Below are 24,344 nucleotides of genomic sequence, written 5' to 3' on the forward strand. Positions count from 1 at the left end.
TGAACGCAGCATAATCCAGTCTTTTTTCATCCAAATGTGACTGCTGAGGTGGTGGTGGTGGTGATGGGGGACGGCCCATAATCTTCCAGTAGTTGGATGCACCCCTGCTTTTGAGTTGAAGGGAAGACGACTCTCCGAGGAGTCACATTGCAGATGATACACCCTCAGTGCCTTGTCGCCTAGTAACCATAGTAACCAGTGCACACAAACTCCAAAGGCTGTATTCCAAATCACTCTGTGATTTGAGTAATTCCAGACACGGCAATACAGCAGCTGCTTTGAACGCGTTTTGAAGACAGTGTGCTAAAGTGTTCCACGTCGCTGTTTACTGCTCACACACGAGTAAACGTTTTTAGTTTTTTATTTTTAAACTGAGGCAGCGGTGACAGTGAATGGAGCAGATTCGGACGTGGCCATGTTGCTATGGAGTTTAGTAACGGGGAAGCGCGATCGGTAGAAAAACACCATCCAAAACGCTGAGTTTAGGAGGAAAAATATGATTAAACAGACTATTCAGATATTTGCTCGCATTAAACCCACTGAGAGGGCGGCGGTGAGTAGACAAACAAGGTTAAAACAAAGTGTCGCTTTATTGTCAGCGCACAGCCACGCCTGTGACTGGAATTAAGTTATTAGCAGGTGTTCCACCTCCTTCACGCTTTAAAACTTACGTTTTTAGAAGTAGATACAATTTAGAAGGATTTTTTTTTTTTTTTTTTAGTTAAAGCTGCTGACAGTTGCAGGTGTATTTGAAGTCGTTGAAATATGCACTGCTTTTAATTTTTTTTAAGACGAGCTGTTTTATACTGTCCGCATTCTACGTTCACTTAGTAGGTTATAAATCTTATTTATGAGTCCAAAATGTGTCAGCACAGCCGGAGGCTCTTCGTTTACAGGCCGCACGCTGCTTCTTCTACTGGCGTCGATTCAGAGCATTTCTTTAGAGACTGCGCCACCTACCTGTGATTCAAGAGCGTGAATTTGATTTCACTCCACATATACTTAAAACCTAACTAAATCACTTAGTACGTCTCTAGAGCCTATAAGGCTGCACTTTCAGGAGCACATAGTATTGCACAAAAGCAGTACTTCAGGTCCTACCTATATTGTAAAGGTTAAACTAACCCCCCAAAATTTAAAAAGTTAAGCTTTTAAAGGTTTATTTCCACCCCAAATATTACTTATTAATAATAAAAAAAACCTTTGCTTCATGCATTGGGACAAAATCTTTTATAATTGACTTCCTGCCAGCTGTGATTACCCAGTTCTTCCATAAGATGGACACATGAGGAGAGAAATTATGTTAAAATATCATTTTCCAGAAGTGAAGAGTTTGTTTGTGAAAGTTTGATAGTTTAACAGGAATCTTTCTAATTTCAAAGTCACATTTCATAAGAAATTCAGTTCCACCCAGCTGTTTAAAAATTGAATAAGGAATATGAAACCACATTGAATCTTGTTGCTTGATAAAGTTTTTTTTTTGCCATTTGGTGTTAAATGTACCAATCATGGCTTCAAAATCCAGTGCATTAATGCCACCTTTCTCAAATCTTTTAACTAATTGAGACCTTATAATGAGTCTTGTTTTTCCACAAAAACTGACAGCAGCAATATAATATTATAATCAGGTAATTTAACTAAATGAGTTAGTACATCTCTCTCTCTCGCCAAGGAGATAATGTTTGCACTGGCAGTTGCATTTTTTTAAGCAAGATAACTTATTATTTATTTTTTATTTTATTTATTTATTCAGCACACACACATACTTAAAAAATCTCGTAAAACAAAAACAAAAACTCGTAAACAATTTTCCAATTTTGTGCGGCCGAAAGAGTGTAGGCAGAAGCAAAAGTAATAGATTTTAGTGAAATCTGGTGAGTGGATAGAAAATGTTTCAAGAAATAAGTTACTCAGTTTTTTGGGGGGGATCCACAAAATATTTTGGAACTGAGATCAAAATGAATGCTTGTAACATGAAAACCTGTGAGACTATGTTGACCAAATTTGGTGAGCAGATGGATAAGTGGGGAATTTAATTTTGACTTTGTTCTGACATATGTTTTGGATCCAGGATCCAGAAGGCATTTTAACCATCCATGAACATTTTATTCAAAAATTTATTTACAACAGACAGGAGTGGTGACCAAGTGGTTAGTGCACTTGGTTTCAGTGCAGAAGGTTCCTGGTTCAAACCCCGTTCCTGCTACATTTCTCCATGTAATGTGGAGTTGTGTCAGGAAGGACATCTGGCATAAAAAAAAAAAAGTTGGGCCAATTCAATATGCAGATCCACCTCAGATTTGCTGTGCAACCCAAGTGAAAACATGGGAGCAGCCAAAGAGACTTACTTTTTTTTCTTTTTTTGATTAACATTTTGTGAGTAGATGAAAATCTAGTAGGAAATAATTTAAGTGATTTTTGAGTCAGTCCAGAACATACAAGATTCAGGATCCAGAAGAATGTGAGATTTCGCAACACTGAGCAGTGAATGGATCTTGATGAATTTTTTGGGGCATATAGATAGATAACGAGGCTTGATGCTAAATGCAAGTGAAAGTTGATATTTTGGTGGTGTGGAATATGCGGCTTTGGCTATGTGCCCTGAGTGCTTTCTCGTTATAATTGTGGCAGGATTTTCACGATATTAGAATTTTTTTTTTTTTTAACATCCTTCGGTAATAATCCGTGCATTTCCATGAAAACCATAAAGTTGTGCTCCCATTAAGGGCCCCTGCATACATAACATGATTGAAGCCGAGTAGCGCACGAAGGAGGAATTGCATGCCATTCGTAAAAAATCGGTGCTGCCTCCAATGCCTCATACACCTGTCACTACCGTTATTGTGCACACCAGTGGCTGAAAGACAGAGAGTGCATTCATTCGATCCCTCTCACGGCAGTTGTCTGCCAAATTCTAGGTGACACACATGAACATCCAACACCGCTCGCTTGGCACTTAGATAATCTGTGGCCATTTGCGCTGTCAACACAAAAACAGTGAGCAGACGATCACTTTCGAGCTGGATGTGAAATTTGTCGAAGTGGCCCCATGAGTGTGGCGTTGCAAAAAGCAACACACACATGGCGTGCATGTGTATTGCGCGTGTTGTGCCCCCCCTCTCCCAATTCACCCACACACACACACACACACATATGGTGTGCGGGGGGAGAGCACACTTGCATGACATGCTGATATGTATTTACAGATATGATCACATGGGGGCCGGACAGCCATGTCCGAGTGCACACAGCTGGGCTGCAGCAGCCGCACACAGCACACGTCAGCAGGCTGCTTCATGTGAAACGGGCCGTCAGATCACGCAGCAGGCAATCTGAATGTCACGCGTGTCGGGCCGGACCAGTCTGTCAGGCAGAACACACGCACCACAGGACAATGACAATATGACGAGCCAACAGCGCCACAAATATGTCACTTTCAGTGACGTATCACCAAAAAAAAAAAGCCTTAACAAATGCCGTTTTGTCAGTTATTGCGGTGCTTTTTTCTCTTTTTAAAAAAAATACGTTTATCTCCTTGTGGAATTTAGCCATTTTATGCTCCTGTTATAAAACAGTGATTGTAGCGCAGTGGTAAAGTTTCCGTTTGTTTATCAGAGCTTTTGTAAATTGCAGGATTGAATCCCATGAGTGGTATTTATTTTTTATTTAACCAGGGTTATTTAACCGCAGGGTTCTGTATTGCGACCCCTTTTATTTATTATTTATATCAACCCAGTGATATTCACTAATTATACAGCTGGTTTTTATTTTATTTTTCTCCACATCAGCGGCATGATGTGGTGCAACACTTTCCAGCTGTTCGCACTGTGTTCGTGCACACATATGATGGTTCGTGCTTCCCCATTTCATGTTTGGTTCACGGATTTTATTCTGGTTTCTGCGTCTTTTGTGTTATGTGTGAAGCGGCCCTAAATTAAGGTTGGATTTGTACATATAACATGGTACAAGTGTGGCACATTACATCATCAAACCATGTGCTAGATCATATTCATGGGTAGCTGTATCCTTCAAACATCAGTGCGTCATGGTGATAGTCCACTATGGAAGACATTTTTCAAACTTTTTTTTTTTTTTTACATACAACAGTAAAATTTAAAAGTGAACAGTGTGCACTATAACACAAATTCCGACTTCTATCTTCATCAAACAAATGGATTTTTATGCAGCATTATTTGTATTCATCTATTTAACCTTTTGCCACCATTTATGTTTTCCCATACTGAGTGCAATGCTGAGCACTGATTGGTCTGTTAATAAGATTTTAATGAAAAGAAACACAAACTATGTTCTTGGTTGCTCTTTTAAGTTAATTCACCTTATTTATTTATTTATTTTTATCTTCATGATACCAGACTTGACTTGCTCTGAAAAACATGTGCACATGGTGTGAAGAATGTGTGAGGTGCACACAATTCCCCCAGTATAATGATCCTTTATCAATTCTAATCCATGCATGGGAAAAAGTGTACACAGTTTTTGTGAATACACATCATGATTTTTAAATGAGGCGCGTTGTCTTTGTGCCATAACTACCTTCTGCTGCTTAACTGTAGCAGTCCACCAGCAGTGTTCATGACCACACCTCCGTTCAAGACCAATACCCCCGAGGGTGCACACATGAAGTAAAATATTTAAATTGCACAAAAATAACATCATCTATGGGAAAATGGCAGTGGCACATGCACCACAGCCACATTTCACAATTTGTTCATCTCCTTTGGTAACCTCTGTCATGATGAGACCTGGACAACACAAATTGGTGTGTGTTCATTTGGTGGTAGATGCCTCTTGTGTCCCAAGTTTGCAACAATCTGGGACATCATTAACAGCCTGTCTGACCCTAATACAACCCCTGGCAAAAATTATGGAATCACCGGCCTCGGAGGATGTTCATTCAGTTGTTTATTTTTGTAGAAAATAAGCAGATCACAGATATGACACAAAACTAAAGTCATTTCAAATGGCAACTTTCTGGCTTTAAGAAACACTATAAGAAATCAAGAAAAAAAATTGTGGCAGTCAGTAATGGTTACTTTTTTAGACCAAGCAGAGGGAAAAAAATATGGGCTCACTCAATTCTGAGGAATAAATTATGGAATCACCCTGTAAATTTTTCATCCCCAAAACTAACACCTGCATCATATCAGATCTGCTCGTTAGTCTGCATCTAAAAAGGAGTGATCACACCTTGGAGAGCTGTTGCACCAAGTGGACTGACATGAATCATGGCTCCAACACGAGAGATGTCAATTGAAACAAAGGAGAGGATTATCAAACTCTTAAAAGAGGGTAAATCATCACGCAATGTTGCAAAAGATGTTGGTTGTTCACAGTCAGCTGTGTCTAAACTCTGGACCAAATACAAACAACATGGGAAGGTTGTTAAAGGCAAACATACTGGTAGACCAAGGAAGACATCAAAGCGTCAAGACAGAAAACTTAAAGCATATGTCTCAAAATCAAAAATGCACAACAAAACAAATGAGGAACGAATGGGAGGAAACTGGAGTCAACGTCTGTCACCGAACTGTAAGAAACCGCCTAAAGGAAATGGAATTTACATACAGAAAAGCTAAATGAAAGCCATCATTAACACCTAAACAGAAAAAAACAAGGTTACAATGGCCTAAGGAAAAGCAATCATGGACTGTGGATGACTGGATGAAAGTCATATTCTGTGATGAATCTCAAATCTGCATTGGGCAAGGTGATCATGCTGGAACGTTTGTTTGGTGCCGTTCCAATGAGATTTATAAAGATGACTGCCTGAAGAGAACATGTAAATTTCCACAGTCATTGATGATATGGGGCTGCATGTCAGGTAAAGGCACTGGGGAGATGGCTGTCATTACATCATCAATAAATGCACAAGTTTACGTTGATATTGTGGACGCTCTTCTTATCCCATCAATTGAAAGGATGTTTGGGGATGATGAAATCATTTTTCAAGATGATAATGCATCTTGCCATAGAGCAAAAACTGTGGAAACATTCCTTGCAAAAAGACACATAGGGTCAATGTCATGGCCTGCAAATAGTCCGGATCTTAATCCAATTGAAAATCTTTGGTGGAAGTTGAAGAAAATGGTCCATGACAAGACTCCAACCTGCAAAGCTTATCTGGCAACAGCAATCAGAGAAAGTTGGAGCCAGATTGATGAAGAGTACTGTTTGTCACTCATTAAGTCCATGCCTCAGAGACTGCAAGCTATTATAAAAGCCAGAGGTGGTACAACAAAATACTAGTGATGTGTTGGAGTGTTCTTTTGTTTTTCATGATTCCATAATTTTTTCCACAGAATTGAGTGATTCCATATTTTTTTCCCTCTGCTTGGTCTAAAAAAGTAACCATTACTGACTGCCACAATTTTTTTTTCCAGATTTCTTATAGTGTTTCTTAAAGCCAGAAAGTTGCCATTTGAAATGACTTTAGTTTTGTGTCATGTCTGTGATCTGCTTTTTTTCTACAAAATTAAACAACTGAATGAACATCCTCCGAGGCCGGTGATTCCATAATTTTTGCCAGGGGTTGTAGATCGGTACCCCCTTTAGAGAACAGATCTGGCTCTGGGAAAGTACTTTTTCTCCCCATCAGTCTTGTTTGTTGTCTGAGCACAGTGTTGTGAAAGTGACGTGACACGGACCCACAACAGGGGGCGGTAATGAACGGACAATGGATAAGCCAAAAGTAACAATTTAATGTGAATCGCACAACGACGTACAGACAACAACAATATGGTGGACTGTCAATCATACACCAGGTGACGTGTGGGCAGGCTCGACGATAGAAGACACCTGGCGAGAGAAGAGCTGGATCCCCACACAGCTTCCACCACCAACGGAGCTGAAGAACACCGGAGCCGCCAAGCCCTGCGCCCCAGGTGGCCGCTGTCTTCAGCAGTCAGACCCGGCACTGCTGGCAGAAAACAGAGACAGTCCTGATGAGTGTGAGTTCGCACACTCAGTAATCCCACAGTCAGTGTTCAGTAAAGGAGGGAGAACCTCCACCTCCAATCACACACTCGTGCAGCTCCTGTCTAACCACTTATCTTGGTTTGGGGTGTGAGGCGAAGCCGTCGCTGATCACACCAAACGCCAATCCCACAGATAAGGCAAAACACCACAGGATAACGGCTGCAAAAGAAGTTCAGATTATTACTCAACATTTTGAGTCAGCAGAGACAATTACCTGAATGGTAGCTGATTTCTCGGCGGGGAGGTGGAGTTGCAGTCCGGCCTTTATGGTGGTGGTGATGAGTAGTGGATGAGTGACAGCTGGTACGGATGATGAGTGACAGCTGTCACTCCTGGTCGCTCCGACGCCCTCTCGTGCTTGAAGCCCGCACTTCAAGCAGGGCGCCATCTTGTGGTGGTGGGCCAGCAGTACCTCCTCTTCAGCGGCCCACACAACAGGACCCCCCCCTCAACGGGCGCCTCCTGGCCTCTCCGGGTGCCGCCGGTAGAAGTCGGCCAGGAGGGCCGGGTCCAGGGTGAAGCTCCTCTTCACCCAGGAGCGTTCTTCGGGTCCATACCCCTCCCAGTCCACCAAATACTGGAACCCCCGGCCCTTCCGACGGACATCCAGGAGCCGGCGCACGGTCCAAGCCGGCTCCCCGTCGATGATCCGGGCAGGAGGCGGCGCCGTTCCGGGGGTACAGAGGGGTGAAACGTGGTGAGGTTTGATGCGTGACACATGGAAAACCGGGTGGATCCGCAGTGAAGCTGAAGCTGCCAGCTTCACTGCGGTTGGACTGAGGATCTTGAGTATGGGGAAAGGTCCAATGTATCTGTCCTTCAACTTTTGGGATTCCACTTGCAGGGGAATGTCCTTTGTAGAAAGCCAAACCTCCTGCCCAGGCTGATACGCAGGGGCCGGGGCACGCCGGCGGTCTGCATGGTTCTTGGCCCTCGTCCGGGCTTTGAGCAGGGCAGAGCGGGCGGTACGCCACACCCGACGGCACCTTCTCAGATGGGCCTGGACCGAGGGCACCCCGACCTCTCCCTCCACTAGCGAGAACAATGGGGGCTGGTACCCCAAACACACTTCAAATGGGGAGAGGCCGGTGGCAGACGAGACTTGGCTGTTATGAGCGTACTCGATCCAGGCCAGATGGTCACTCCAGGCCGTCGGGTGCGCGGAGGTCACGCAACGGAGGGCCTGCTCCAGTTCCTGGTTAGTCCGCTCTGCCTGCCCGTTCGTCTGGGGGTGGTACCCAGACGAGAGACTGACGGTGGCCCCCAGTTCCCTACAGAAACTCCGCCAGACCTGGGAGGAGAACTGAGGACCACGATCCGAGACAATGTCTGATGGAATCCCATGCAGACGCACGACGTGGTGGACCAGGAGGTCTGCAGTCTCCTGGGCCGTCGGGAGCTTTGGGAGGGCCAAGAAGTGGGCCGCCTTGGAGAACCGGTCCACTATCGTTAAGATGGTGGTGTTTCCCTGGGACGGCAGGAGGCCCGTGACAAAGTCCAGGCCGATATGAGACCAGGGGCGACGAGGCACAGGCAGAGGCTGGAGGAGGCCTTGGGCCTTGTGGTGGTCGGCTTTGCCCCTGGCACAGGTGGTGCAGGCCTGGACATACTCCCGGACGTCGGCTTCCATAGACGCCCACCAGAAGCGCTGCCGGACCACTGCCACGGTCCTTCGCACCCCTGGGTGACAGGAGAGCTTGGAACCGTGACAGAAGTCAAGGACCGCAGCCCTGGCCTCTGGTGGGACGTACAGTTTGTTCTTCGGACCGGTCCCCGGGTCCGGGCTCCGTGTCATTGCCTCCCGGACGGTCTTCTCCACGTCCCAGGTAAGGGAGGCCATGACAGTGGACTCGGGGATGATGGTTTCAGGGGCGTCTGACAGCTCGGTCTTGACCTCCTCTTCGTGCACCCGGGACAGGGCGTCAGATCGTTGGTTCTTTGTCCCGGGGCGGTAGGTGATCCGGAAGTCAAAACGCCCGAAGAACAGCGACCAGCGGGCTTGCCTGGGGTTCAGACGCTTCGCGGTCCGGATGTACTCCAGGTTCCGATGGTCCGTGAAAACCGTAAATGGTACCAATGCTCCCTCCAACAGGTGTCTCCACTCCTCAAGAGCCTCCTTCACCACAAGAAGTTCCCGATTGCCGACGTCATAGTTCCATTCAGCTGGGGTCAACCTGCGGGAAAAGTAGGCACATGGATGGAGAACCTTGTCGGACTCCCCGCTCTGGGACAGCACGGCTCCTATCCCTGAGTCAGAGGCATCCACTTCAACAACAAACTGGCGCTTGGGATCGGGCTGCACCAGAACCGGTGCAGTTGAGAACCGGCGTTTCAACTCCCTAAACGCGGCTTCGCACCGATCCGACCAGGTGAAGCGGACTTTTGTGGAGGTCAGGGCTGTCAGGGGGCTAACTACCTGACTGTAGCCCTTGATGAACCTCCGGTAGAAATTTGCAAAACCGAGGAACTGTTGTAGTTTCCTACGGTTCGTTGGTTGGGGCCAATCTCTCACCGCCGCAACCTTGGCCGGATCAGGGGCGACGGAGTTGGAGGAGATGATGAACCCCAAGGACAAAGAAGTGCGGTGGAACTCACACTTCTCGCCCTTCACAAACAGCCGGTTCTCCAACAACCGCTGTAGGACCTGACGTACATGCTTGACATGGGTCTCAGGATCCGGAGAAAAGATGAGTATATCGTCTAGATATACGAAGACAAACCGATGCAGGAAGTCCTGCAAGACGTCATTAACCAATGCTTGGAACGTCGCGGGCGCATTGGTGAGGCTGAACGGCATGACCAGGTACTCAAAGTGACCTAACGGGGTGTTAAATGCCGTCTTCCACTCGTCTCCCTCCCGGATCCGAACCAGGTGATAAGCATTCCTAAGATCCAATTTCGTGAAAATTTGGGCTCCATGCAGGGGCGTGAACACTGAATCCAACAGAGGTAACGGGTATCGGTTGCGAATCGTGATCTCGTTCAGCCCTCTGTAATCAATGCATGGACGGAGTCCGCCGTCCTTCTTGCCCACAAAAAAGAAACCAGCACCCATCGGGGAGGTGGCGTTCCGGATCAACCCAGCAGCTAACGAGTCCCGGATGTAGGTCCGGTGTAGGTTCCACCTGGGCGGTGAGAGCCTCCATCCTACGAGAGCCTCCATCCTACGATTGAGAACACTGCTCTGCTCGGTAACTAAGTCCAACCGAGCGGTAAAGGCGGTTAAGATGTGCTGCAGCTCACCCAACACGCCTCCTGCTGGTGCCTGTGCACCTCGCTCTTCCATTGGCTGTTCAAGCAATGGTTGACGCCCCTCGGGATCCATGACGCTGGCCGAGAAATCCTGTTGTGAAAGTGACGTGACACGGACCCACAACAGGGGGCGGTAATGAACGGACAATGGATAAGCCAAAAGTAACAATTTAATGTTGTGAATCCCACAACGACGTACAGACAACAACAATATGGTGGACTGTCAATCATACACCAGGTGACGTGTGGGCAGGCTCGACGATAGAAGACGCCTGGCGAGAGAAGAGCTGGATCCCCACACAGCTTCCACCACCAACGGAGCTGAAGAACACCGGAGCCGCCAAGCCCTGCTCCCCAGGTGGCCGCTGTCTTCAGCAGTCAGACCCGGTACTGCTGGCAGAAAACAGAGACAGTCCTGATGAGTGTGAGTTTGCACACTCAGTAATCCCACAGTCAGTGTTCAGTAAAGGAGGGAGAACCTCCACCTCCAATCACACACTCGTGCAGCTCCTGTCTAACCACTTCTCTTGGTTTGGGGTGTGAGGCGAAGCCGTCGCTGATCACACCAAACGCCAATCCCACAGATAAGGCAAAACACCACAGGATAACGGCTGCAAAAGAAGTTCAGATTATTACTCAACGTTTTGAGTCAGCAGAGACAATTACCTGAATGGTAGCTGATTTCTCGGCGGGGAGGTGGAGTTGCAGTCCGGCCTTTATGGTGGTGGTGATGAGTAGTGGATGAGTGACAGCTGGTACGGATGATGAGTGACAGCTGTCACTCCTGGTCGCACCGACGCCCTCTCGTGCTTGAAGCCCGCACTTCAAGCAGGGCGCTATCTTGTGGTGGTGGGCCAGCAGTACCTCCTCTTCAGCGGCCCACACAACACACAGCGTGCGATGGAAGGAATAACTCAATTCCACTCCATGTTTCTGCAGTACTTTAGCTTGAACATCACTGCCTGTTCCAATGAAATGAGCACTGCTACTGCCTTGGGGCGTTTTGGAGGTGTGGCACATGTCCGCCGGAACAGCGGTGGTCAAAAGATGACACTGCAGGCAGGGTGATGGTGAAACTCAATCTAATCAGTTCACTTTAATCTTTTATTTCTGAAATCAGAGGGGTCTGTATTGAATTAGCATTCATTCTAAACCAGCCTTTCTCACAGAGTGGACCACTGGTGGTCATTGAGTATATAGGTAAAATATCACATTTTAAAATAGTACTGGATTCTAACTGATTCTATTCTAAAATGTTTCTCAGATTGTTTAAAAATGACTCCAGACTCTAATAGACAGTAAAATACTGTTGTAATATACTGATGGCTTGATAAGCAGTGCTGTTGTTTTTGGATATTTGCAGAGTTAGGTGGCCCACAGATTTATTTTTATTAGTTAAGTGCTCCTTGGTCTGAAAAGGTTTGAGAAACATTGTAAAATTTGTCTGAGTAGGTTGTACTCAGATTTACACACTTTAGTGGAGCACAATTTGTCTGTTTTCCTCTGAGACATGCTGGAATTTATAAGCAAAAAGTACAACGTTTCATTTTGGCTCCTACCTTACAAGTTGCATTAGCTGTTAGATTGGCCTGCAGATATCAGAACAACATGGATCTTGTGGCTGTCTCCACTTTTTAAACATTAAATTCATGAAGATTTGTGTGGACATTCATTAGCAGTTGCGTTTACCTTAAAATGATGATGTGTATCTTAAGGAGACCTGACTTTACTTGTGTCTCTTCTCAGGTGTACTCTGTGGACAACGAGGATCAGGCAGGTGCAATGTTGGAGTTTGTGGTGCCCAGAGATCTAGCTGATGGCTTCATCAACAACAAGAGGGAGAACTACAAGTTCAGGTTGAGTATCTCAAAGTTTGTTTTTATATTAACTGTTCAAACATTTCAATTCCAGCTGTATTAATGTAATAATCAGGCAGATCCTTCCTAATGTGCATGGCTCATGACACTGCAATCCACCCCAAGCAGATGTAGGACTAGTTGCATCAGTCTGATTTTGATGTCACATTATTCCCAACATAAACAAAATAAATCTCTTCTGTATTATGTCACCACACATTGAACGATTAGTATCACCTGTGAATGTACTCTCTGATAATGTAATCTCTTCTATTTCTCTTAGATTTCTTTTTTGCAGAGTACAGAGAAATAGTATAGGTTAAAAAATGTGAATTTTGACCTGTTACTGAAATATAGTAAGGGATCATTTTATCAGAGTCAAAGGTCATAGACTGTAGGCTGTGTAATCAATATCCCTTTGGATTTTTGACACCATGACCTACAAGTGGGGTGGGTGTGAAAATGTTGACAAATGAAAGCCTGTCGTACCCCAAACAACATACTTTATTCACAAATGTGAATTTTTAGCATTAGTGAGAACCGCTGTGCCAAAATGTCAACATGCACCAAGTATATGCTATTTTCTAAATAAATAAATAAAAATAACAGCACAAAAAGCATGCAACTGACTTTTAAAAGATTCTTTCATCAGTATTTATGGTTTTTATTATTAAATAAGCAAACAAAAAAATGGTGATCAGTTACTCCATTTCACTGCCATCCTCATCAATCCAATCCCGTTTATTTATAGAGCACATTTAAAAACAACAAAGTTGACCAAAGCGATGTACAAAGACATAAAATAAATAAATAAATAATCACACGATAAATAACAGTGGCAACAATAAAAGTTCATCAGTATCGACTGCACTCTCATCATGATCTAAAGTATAGCATCCAGTGATTTATACACATTTACACAGATACATTGTTTAGCAGACATGTACAAATGTCTGCATCTCCTGTCTGCTGGGGGGTTCCCATGATGCACTGTTTCTTTCTCTTTTTGCTCTGTATGCACCACTCTGCATTTAATCATTAGTGATCGATCTCTGCTCCCCTCCACAGCATGTCTTTTTCCTGGTTCTCTCCCTCAGCCCCAACCAGTCCCAGCAGAAGACTGCCCCTCCCTGAGCCTGGTTCTGCTGGAGGTTTCTTCCTGTTAAAAGGGAGTTTTTCCTTCCCACTGTAGCCAAGTGCTTGCTCACAGGGGGTCGTTTTGACCGTTGGGGTTTTACATAATTATTGTATGGCCTTGCCTTACAATATAAAGCGCCTTGGGGCAACTGTTTGTTGTGATTTGGCGCTATATAAAAAAATTGATTGATTGATTGATCTCCGGATTTTATTTATTTATTTATTAACTAATTACAATTACCAGTGCAATATGCAAGTTCCATTACACAATCACGCAATTGCATCAAATCACAATTACTAGGAAATCAATTAGCCATGACATACGGTATTCCAATTATGCAAATGCTGAGCAGTTAAAAAAATTGTCCAGATTTTCCCTGTGCAGCGAAGCATCTAAAGTCACAATTACCATTAATTTGAATAGCCATGAGATATAGTGTAATATGGTGTGATTATGGTATATTCACGTAATTTCTGCAGAATAAGTACATATAAATAACTAAACAAATGAATGAATGAATAAATAAAGGCCAGAGGGTCTCCTACATGTCTAGCAGTGAAGCATAAAAAAAATCATGATAGTATTACTTTGGATTAGAATTGTCAGATCATTAGAAATGATCAGGCTGTGTGTGAGCTTGTATTTCATGATGTCGATCGATGAATCAAGTATTGGTCTGTTCTGGTTTCTTTGAATATCAATCGGTTATGCATAACCAACAACAGAATTCATGCAGACAACAACAGCATAATAATATTCTTTGTTTTGTATCAACTTTATAGTAAAACTTCACAGTCTTCAAAAACAGCCATTCAAGTACACAAAGGCAATACTACACAGTCAGTGAGTCACAGCGTTTGATTCTTCATATATAAAATTTTAGCTTACATTAAATTAAATTTTAAGTTTTCTTGCGTATAGAAGCTGCAGCTTCTGCCTTTTTTTAAATTTTTTCAACCCATTCTGAGTTGGTAAAGCGTAAGTATAATGCAACTGACTTTTCCTGTATAATCCAAAGACAAGCAATATTCTGAAAAAGAGTTCAGTTAGCAGTAAGAGTCTATCAAAGGGCGAGGCAATAGATTTGAAAAAAACACAAAATAAGTTCAGTAACCATTTGACATCATACCACAGTGTCCACAGAGCAGGCTTAACCAACAGTCAGGAACCACAGCAAGGTTTGGTAATGTGGGGTACAAAAAACAACGCAACAAGATCACAATAAAGGAGGCAAAAAAAACAAACAAAAACTGTCGATCCACAGAGTCAGAAAAAACAGATGTAAAACACAAGAAAGGAGGGCGAACTCTAATACAATCTGGCAGCTAGGAGACATTTTCAGTTAACACCCAAAGACCATGCACATGTACATGGAGGTCAGGAACCCAGAGGTCAAAACTAGGGCAGGGAGATGGCCAAAATAAAAGCATGACATGCAAACACCACTGATGAAATTTGGGAAAAGCCACTGGAATAAACAAAGACATGGTTTGTATGACATGATCCATGGCATTGAGCAACTAAAGCCTAAAATCTGGTTTGTGACTTCAGTGATTATTGAGATGCAGCAAGTAGTGATTCCATTGGGGTTTTGAAGGTTAAAAGTTGTTGTCACAGTCTCAAAAAGATAAAAAAAAAACCCTGACTGGAGCAAACTTGATTTCAGACCAAAATTTGCTTTCTATTCTCAGTGGTTACTGAGATGTGAGTAGTGGGATATATTTTGTTGCTTTTGCCCATTACCATGGTAACACCAGTGTTTTTCAGAATAAAGTTAAGGCTGTGCACGCTTTGCTTCAATACCCTGAATAAGACAAGTTCTGTTCATAATATTGTGGTGTGATTGAATAGCTTTGATTTGGGATAACAGCATGTGTGGCACCTCAGAAAATGGCTGTGCATTTTCAGTTTCCATAAAGAATTCAGAATGTTGTAGCTTTCACAAAAATTAACTTAATCAAAATTAAGGCTTTACGACCAGAGGTTTAGCATACACAGATGGAACATTGCTTTGGTTTGGTCCTCCCTTACTTTCTGTCCTAAAAGTCATAGAAGGTATCTAAATTATTTTGATGTATTTTATCTTATTTTGTTATTCCAGTATTTGCTTTCCAGGGAATAAAAATGTGCTACATATAAAGTTACAAAAAAACTGCAAAACTTCCTAAACTGCAAAATTCACGGTGTGTTCACAATGAAATGAGAGAGAGAGAAAAAAATCGAACAACAAAAAAAAAGTTGTCATCACAGCTGTTAATGAAACAGGTGCAGAAAACGTGCACAGGATTACTTCAACATGGTCTTTTCTTGGAGGTAAAAGCTCAATCAAAAGTAGCAGTATATTTATGTACTGCAGGGGGCAAAAAAGTATTTAGTCAGCCCCTGATTGTGCAAGTTCTCCAACTTAGAAAGATGAGAGAGGTCTGTAATTTTCATCATAGGTACACTTCAACTATGAGAGACATTCATTCATGCATTCATCCATCTTCTACCACTTACTCCAATTAAGGGTCGCGGGGGGGCTGGAGCCTATCCCAGCAGTCATAGAGCGCGAGGCGGGGTACACCCAGGACAGGACGCATTCTGTCATTCTGTTGCAGGGCCACTATGAGATATAAAATGAGAAAAAAAAATCCAGGAAATCCAGGATTTTAAAGAATTTATTTGTAAATTATGGTGGAAAATAAGTATTTGGTTGCCCACAAACAAGCAAGATTTCTGGCTCTCACAGACCTGTAACTTCTTGTTTAAGAAGCTCTGCTGTCCTCCACTTGTTACTTGTATTAATGACACCTGTTTGAACTTGTTATCTGTATAAAAGACACCTGTCCACAGCCTCAAACAGTCAGACTCCAAACTCAACCATGGCCAAGACCAAAGAGCTGTCGAAGCACACCAGGAAGAAAATTGTAGACCTGCACCAGGCTGGGAAGAGTTAATCTACAATAGTCAAGCAGGTTGGTGTGAATAAATCAATTGTGGGAGCAATTGTAAGAAAATGAAAGACATACAAGACCATTGATAATCTCCCTCGATTTGGCGCTATATAAATAAAATTGATTTGATTTGATTTGTTTTTAATTATGTATTTGAATTTTTTTAATTTTTATTTATTTATTTACATTTTTTATGTTGAACTGTTCTATGTGATACACCTTGAGACGGTTTTTGTTGTGATTTGGTGCTTTATAAGCCAATTAAATTGAAATTGAATTGAAATTGAACAACATTTTATTGAGTCTTAAATATGAAATTGGTCACTGAATCCTTAAACTTTGGACATAATAAACTCTACATGGGTGGATCCTTGATCTCTGGACATAAATAGAAATAAGCAAAATCTGTAGTTATTGTCAAAAGCATTTTCTTTCAGACATTATTGGCATGAATGTCTTTCCATATCGCTGAGCTGAATGCTGGCAGCTGGCTGTGCTGCACGTCAGGATGTAATTTATAAAGAATGCAGGACGTCTCATTTTTGGAGGAAAAAAAACATTTTAGTCGATTATAGTTTCTTGTCTGTATTACAACGTTTGTAAGAGGTGTCATTTTATTTAAAGCGGCGATTCATTTTGAAGTTATTAATTCCGACCGGACTTTGTCTCAGCAGAGAGCCGCGCAGCGTTTGGAGCTGTGCCAACAGAACAGAGGACAAGTCTCGTTTCTTGGCTGGAACGACATGAGTCCCAGTTAGTGACTTTAACCCACACAAAACTGATTCACGATATTTTAATGGCTTTGAGAGTGGTTAAGAAGCGGACTTGCCATTTCTGAAGAGCAGCGAATCAAAGAACCAACGAGCTAGTGGATCGAAGCATTGCTTCATTGGTTCATGCTTCAAAGTGGTGTCGCGCTGCAGAAACTGTTGTATACAGACCCGCTACAGGGTCTGCAGTCAATGTAGAGGAATGATCATTTTCCCGACAAACACCCTCAAAAACAACGGCCGCTCTGAAGGACCGATAAGGGAATTGTTAAGCAAAAAGGCTATTGATATTGGTGGATCGAATTATTTCTTAACGATACTCGAAAAGAACCGGTTCTCGATACCCGACCCTAGAGAGCATTGAAGATGCAACATGGCTGGGTCTTCCAGCATGACAATGATCCCAAACACACCGCTCGGGCAACGAAGGAGTGGCTCTGTAAAAAGTATTTCAAGGTCCTGGAGTGGCCAAGCCATTCTCCAGACCTCAACCCCATAGAAAATTTGTTGAGGGAGCTTAAAGTCCATGTTGCCCAGCGACAGCCCCAAAACCTCACTGCTCTAGAGGAGATCTGCATGGAGGAATGGGCCAAAATACCAGCTACAGTGTGTGCAAACCTGGTGAAGACCACAAGGAAATGTTTGACCTCTGTCATTGCCAACAAAGATTATGTTACAAAGTATTGAGTTGAATGTTTGTTATTGACCAAATACTTATTTTCCACCATAATTTACAAATAAATTCTTTAAAAATCCTACAATGTGACTTCCTGGATTTTTTTCTCATTTTGTCTCTCATAGTTGAAGTGTACCTATGATGAAAATTACAGACCTCTCTCATCTTTCTAAGTAGGAGAACTTGCACAATCAGGGGCTGACTAAATACTTTTTTACCCCACTGTATACGTCAGTAACATACATCATTAATAATGTTTTGTGGCCCCTCAAATTTGAAACATTAGAGGTCATGAAAGAACTTTCCCATGACTAAGTTGTTCACCAGTTGTGTCACTGCATAGCCAGAACATCTGTTTTACACTGGTGGTGAAGGCTGCAGCCTTATATACCTTGTGGGCAGGGCCCGTGCCATGCTTCCAAGCCCTAAATTCACAGTTAGGGAGTCAGACAGCAGTGGACAGTGAGAGCCGTTGAAAACCACACAGTCTTAAAATAGTCTGTCGAGGTTCCCCTGTGCCCTTATAGAAATATAATTTCCACGTTTAACCACCTTGGGCGGATTCCACTTCTCTCATCCGTCTGTGGAACAGAACATGACCGGCTCAGAATGTATTTGAAAACAGAATTACTAAACTCTTCCTCATCTACTTAGGAAATTAAGTAAAGTGCTGTTTGCTGTGGTTGAGCACCAGCGATGTTTGAGATCATTATAGCTACATGTTATTTGAGCAGTAAATGAAATAACTTTAATCTGCACTGTGTTGTGTTTAGCTGGTGTTCAGGTGGTAAAGCAGGTTGTCTATAATCTAAAAGTGTGGTGGACCACTGCTGAAAACAGACTGATTCAAGAAGTACCATATTGGCCTGAATAGAAAATGTTGCTTGTTTTTTGTTTTGTTTCTTGACAATGTATCTGAAAGAAATGGGGTTGTCTTAAATTCTTTGTCAAGACTTTTACATGTACATTTGCAACAGCAGGTGCCACCAGCTACCATATGAAACAAGTGCGACTGTTAAAAAGCTATTTTGAGATGTGCAACAAAAATAGCTCCTGTTGTCACCCTGCAATTGTGTTTCAACATTTGTCTCATGTTATTATACCCCCATCAGACACAAAGTTTGGGATATTGGAATCACCCTGTCTGTCTGTCCATCTGTCAGTCTCACTCACTCACTCACTCACTCACTCATCTTCAACCTCTTACTCCAGTTAAGGGTCACGGGGGGCTGGAGCATATCCCAGCAGTCATAGGGGTGAGTGGGGTTCACCCAGGACAGGACGTCAGTCTGGCCATGAATATTTTAAGCAGAACTCCTCCAAAATCATTTGGATTTCAGTGTTGTGTGGGCCGCCAGAAGAGGAGGTACTGCTGGCCCACCACCAGAAGGCGCCCTGCCTGAAGTGCGGGCTTCAGGCACAAGAGGGCGCTGCCGCCTCAGGAACAAGCCGTGGTGACAGCTGTCACCCATCATCTGTGACAGCTGTCACTAATCCATACATCTGGTATAAAAGCAGGAAGACACCTCCACCAAACTGCCGAGATATCATCTTCATTTGGAGGTACTACTCTCAGCCTTTTTTTGAGATTTATAAATCTGTGATTGTGAGTGTTTGCAGGAGAACCGGTCGTTTTGGTGGAGGCTGTGCATGACGGCGCTCCTTTTCCTCTGAGACCACTGCAACGTGTTGAGTGAGAGGTGGAGGTGGCATTCCCACCATTGTTACTGGGTGTTCACACACCCACCCTTTGACTGTCTTTTGCTTTCTGCCAGCAGTACCAGATCCGACACGCCGGAGAGGTGGCCACCTGGGGACTCCGGGACTTGGCGGCTCCAGTATTCCTCGGGTTCAGGTGGCGGTGGAAATCGTGTGGTTCCGGTTCGTTTCCTGACGGGCGTCTCCTATCGTCGAGCCTGCCCACACGACACCTTTATTAATTGACTGTTGCACATTCTGATTCTGCTGTGTTTGGTTGTGACATTCACACCAGTAAAGTGTTATAATTTGACTTCTTCCATTGTCCGTTCATTTACGCCCCCTGTTGTGGGTCCGTGTCACTACACTTTCCCAACAGGATATCTCGGCCAGCGTCATGGACTCTGAGGGGCGTCACCAGGCTGTTGAACAACCAATGGGAGAGCAGGGAGCGCAGGCATCTGCAGGAGGCATGATTGGTGAGCTACAGCATATTCTCACCGCCTTTACGGCTCGAATGGATCAAATAGCCGAGCAAAACATCCTCCTGAACTGCAGGGTGGAGGCTCTCTCCGCGCAAGTGGCGGCGAGCGCTCAGGGCGCTGCTGCAGCTCCTCCTCCTGTCGATCCTGTGCTAGATATTAACGTTCCAGTGGTGGTCCAACAACCCCTCCCACCATCCCCTGAAGCATACATAAGCCCTCCTGAGCCGTACGGAGGTTGTGTGGAGACGTGCGCGGACTTTCTTATGCAGTGTTCACTCGTCTTCGCACAACGTCCCGTCATGTACGCGTCAGACGCAAGCAAAATAGCTTATGTGATCACTCTGCTTCGGGGAGAGGCACGCGCTTGGGCTACGGCGCTTTGGGAGCAAAATTCACGGCTCCTTCACACATACACTGGGTTTGTGAGGGAGTTCAAAACTGTGTTTGATCACCCTAACAGGGGAGAGACCGCTTCAACCGTGCTGCTGTCAATGAGACAGGGACGCCGGAGCACAGCCGCTTATGCAGTCGACTTCCGCATCGCGGCTGCAAGGTCCGGCTGGAATAACGCTGCGCTCCGCGTCGCCTTTGTAAACAGACTGTCGTCAGTCCTAAAGGAGCACCTAGTGGCCAAGGATGAACCGTGGGAATTAGATGGGCTTATTGATCTCGTTATACGGTTAGACAATCGGTTGGAGGAACGCCGTCGGGAACGAGACGAAGGACGTGGCCGGGCGCGCGCCGTCCCTCTTCCTTCCGGGTCCGAGAAAGGTCCGCCCTTCCCACGCTCCCTGGCATCTACGTCCCGTGGGGCGACAGCTCCCCCTGCTGACGAAGCTATGGACACGAGCAGGGCCACATTTAGACCACCTAATAGACAGAGGAGGTTTCCACGCGGGGCGTGCTTTGTTTGTGGCTCAATGGAGCATCAATTGAGCGATTGCCCCGAACGGTTAAACACCAACGCCCGCCCCTAGAGACTGGGCTTAGGGTGGGCCAAAAAGTTCACGTGGGACACACACATATTGCCGCACGACTCCCAGTTACAATCCTTAGTGGGGATTTAACCCTTCAGGCCCCAGCACTGGTAGACACAGGGTCAGACAGCAGATGGGCCAGGGAGGTAGGGCTCCCTCTGGTGGCGCTACCTACACCATTGCAGGTGCGAGCACTAGATGGCACCCTACTCCCTTTACTCACACACAAGACACCACCAGTAACTCTGGTAGTGTCAGGGAATCATAGGGAGGAGATTGAGTTTTTTGTGACTCCTTCTACCTCCCGTGTGATTCTGGGGTTCCCCTGGATGTTGAAACACAATCCCCGGATTGATTGGCCGTCCGGGGTGGTGGTACAGTGGAGCGAAACCTGCCATCGGAGGTGTTTGGGATCCTCGGTTCCTCCCGGTTCCCAGGCTAAGGAGCAGGTCCAAGTACCCCCCAATCTGTCGGCGGTGCCGGTTGAGTACCACGATCTTGCTGATGTTTTTAGCAAGGATCGGGCACTCACTCTTCCCCCGCACCGTCCATATGATTGTGCCATCGATTTGTTGCCAGGCGTGGAGTTCCCGTCCAGCAGGCTGTACAACCTCTCCCGACCTGAGCGCGAATCGATGGAGACCTACATCTGGGACTCCTTAGCTGCCGGGCTGATCCGTAACTCCACCTCTCCAATGGGAGCGGGTTTCTTTTTTGTGGGAAAAAAAGATGGCGGTCTTCGTCCATGCATTGATTATCGGGGGCTGAACGAGATCACGGTTCGCAACCGATACCCGTTGCCTTTGTTGGATTCAGTGTTCACCCCCCTGCATGGAGCCAAAATCTTCACAAAGTTGGATCTTAGGAACGCATACCACCTAGTTCGGATCCGGAAGGGAGACGAATGGAAGACGGCATTTAACACCCCGTTAGGTCATTTTGAGTACCTGGTCATGCCGTTCGGCCTCACTAACGCCCCCGCGATGTTCCAAGCTTTGGTTAATGACGTCTTGCGGGACTTCCTGCACCGATTCGTCTTCGTATATCTGGATGATATACTCATCTTTTCTCCGGACCCTGAGACCCATGTACGGCATGTACGTCAGGTCCTGCAGCAGTTGTTGGAGAACTGGTTGTTTGTGAAGGGCGAGAAGTGTGAGTTTCACCGCACTTCTTTGTCCTTCCTGGGGTTTATCATCTCCTCCAACTCCGTCGCCCCGGATCCGGCCAAGGTCGCAGCGGTGAGAGACTGGCCCCAACCTACAAGCCGTAGGAAGCTGCAACAGTTCCTCGGCTTCGCAAATTTCTACAGGAGGTTCATTAAGGGGTTTAGTCAGGTTGTTAGCCCCCTGACGGCCCTGACCTCACCAAAAGTTCCCTTCACCTGGTCGGATCGGTGCGAAGCCGCGTTTAGGGAGTTGAAACGCCGGTTCTCGACTGCACCGGTCTTGGTGCAGCCAGATCCTGGTCGCCAGTTTGTGGTTGAAGTGGACGCCTCTGACTCAGGGATAGGAGCCGTGCTATCCCAGAGCGGAGAAACCGATAAGGTTCTTCACCCGTGTGCCTATTTTTCCCGCAGGTTGACCCCAGCAGAGCGGAACTATGACGTGGGCAATCGAGAGCTCCTTGCGATGAAAGAGGCCCTTGAGGAGTTGAGACACCTGCTGGAGGGAGCGTCTGTGCCTTTCACGGTTTTCACTGACCACCGGAACCTGGAGTATATCAGGACCGCCAAGCGACTGAACCCCAGGCAAGCCCGCTGGTCACTGTTTTTCGGCCGTTTTGACTTCCGGATCACCTACCGCCCCGGGACCAAAAACCAAAGATCGGATGCCCTGTCCCGAGTGCATGAACAGGAAGTCAAGACCGAGCTGTCGGATCCACCGGAACCCATTCTCCCGGAGTCCACTATTGTGGCTGCTCTGACCTGGGACGTGGAGAAGACCGTCCGGGAGGCCCTGGCACGGAGCCCGGATCCCGGAACAGGACCGAAGAACAGACTATACGTCCCACCAGAGGCCAGGGCTGCCATCCTGGACTTCTGTCACGGGTCCAAACTCTCCTGCCACCCAGGGGTGCGTCGGACCGTGGCAGTAGTCCGGCAGCGCTTCTGGTGGGCGTCCCTGGAGACTGATGTCCGGGCTTACATCCAGGCCTGCACCACCTGCGCCAGGGGCAAGGCTGACCACCAGAAGGCACAGGGACTTCTACAGCCACTTCCTGTGCCTCACCGCCCCTGGTCTCACATCGGTCTGGATTTTGTCACGGGCCTCCCGCCGTCCCGGGGACACACCACCATACTCACGATAGTGGACCGTTTCTCCAAGGCGGCCCACTTCGTGGCCCTCCCGAAGCTCCCGTCGGCCCAGGAGACGGCGGATCTCCTCGTCCACCATGTTGTCCGGCTGCATGGGATACCAACAGACATCGTTTCGGATCGCGGTCCCCAGTTCTCCTCGCAGGTGTGGAGAAGTTTCTGCCGGGAACTGGGGGCCACTGTAAGCCTCTTGTCTGGGTATCACCCGCAGACTAACGGACAGGTCGAACGGGCCAACCAGGAGTTGGAGCAGGCCCTCAGGTGCACGACCTCCGCACACCCGACGGCTTGGAGTGAACATCTGGCCTGGATCGAGTACGCTCATAACAGCCAGGTGTCCTCTGCCACCGGCCTCTCCCCGTTCGAGGTGTGTCTAGGGTACCAGCCCCCTTTGTTTCCTTTGGTGGAGGGAGAGGTCGGTGTGCCCTCGGTCCAGGCCCACCTGCGGAGATGCCGTCGGGTGTGGCGCACCGCCCGTTCGGCCTTGTTGAGGGCCCGGACGAGGGCTAAAGCACATGCAGACCGTCGACGGTCCCCGGCCCCTACTTACCAGCCCGGGCAGGAGGTGTGGCTTTCTACCAAGGACATTCCTCTCCAGGTCGAGTCCCCCAAATTGAAGGACCGTTTCATTGGACCCTTCCCCATCCTCAAGGTCCTCAGTCCTACCGCAGTGAGGCTCCAACTCCCGGCCTCACTGCGGATCCATCCGGTCTTTCATGTCTCCAGGATTAAACCGCATCACACCTCGCCCCTCTGTGCACCCGGTCCAGCACCGCCTCCTGCCCGTATTATCGACGGGGAGCCGGCTTGGACAGTTCGCCGGCTCTTGGACGTCCGCCGCATGGGCCAGGGTTTCCAGTATTTGGTGGACTGGGAGGGGTATGGGCCCGAAGAACGCTCCTGGGTGAAGAGGAGCTTCATCCTGGACCCGGCCCTCCTGGCCGATTTCTATCGTCGCCACCCGGACAAGCCTGGTCGGGCGCCAGGAAGCGCCCGTTGAGGGGGGGGGGTCCTGTTGTGTGGGCCGCCAGAAGAGGAGGTACTGCTGGCCCACCACCAGAAGGCTCCCTGCCTGAAGTGCGGGCTTCAGGCACGAGAGGGCGCTGCCGCCTCAGGAACAAGCCGTGGTGACAGCTGTCACCCATCATCTGTGACAGCTGTCACTAATCCATACATCTGGTATAAAAGCAGGAAGACACCTCCACCAAACTGCCGAGATATCATCTTCATTTGGAGGTACTAC

General features: G+C 46.4%; 1 protein-coding gene across 1 annotated transcript in view; it reads left to right on the plus strand.

Moving 5' to 3' along the window:
- Nucleotides 1–307: 307 nt before the first annotated feature.
- kif6 (kinesin family member 6) overlaps nt 308–24,344 on the plus strand; it is a 267,960-nt gene continuing 243,923 nt past the window's right edge. Inside the window, exons 1-2 of the mRNA XM_034159854.1 lie at nt 308–553; nt 11,995–12,104. Coding sequence (XP_034015745.1) covers nt 497–553; nt 11,995–12,104 — 167 coding nt within the window. The 5' untranslated portion in view covers nt 308–496. The remainder of the gene's footprint in view (nt 554–11,994; nt 12,105–24,344) is intronic.

The sequence above is a fragment of the Thalassophryne amazonica genome, chromosome 19 (genome assembly GCF_902500255.1).
Source record: "Thalassophryne amazonica chromosome 19, fThaAma1.1, whole genome shotgun sequence".
NCBI lineage: Eukaryota > Metazoa > Chordata > Actinopteri > Batrachoidiformes > Batrachoididae > Thalassophryne > Thalassophryne amazonica.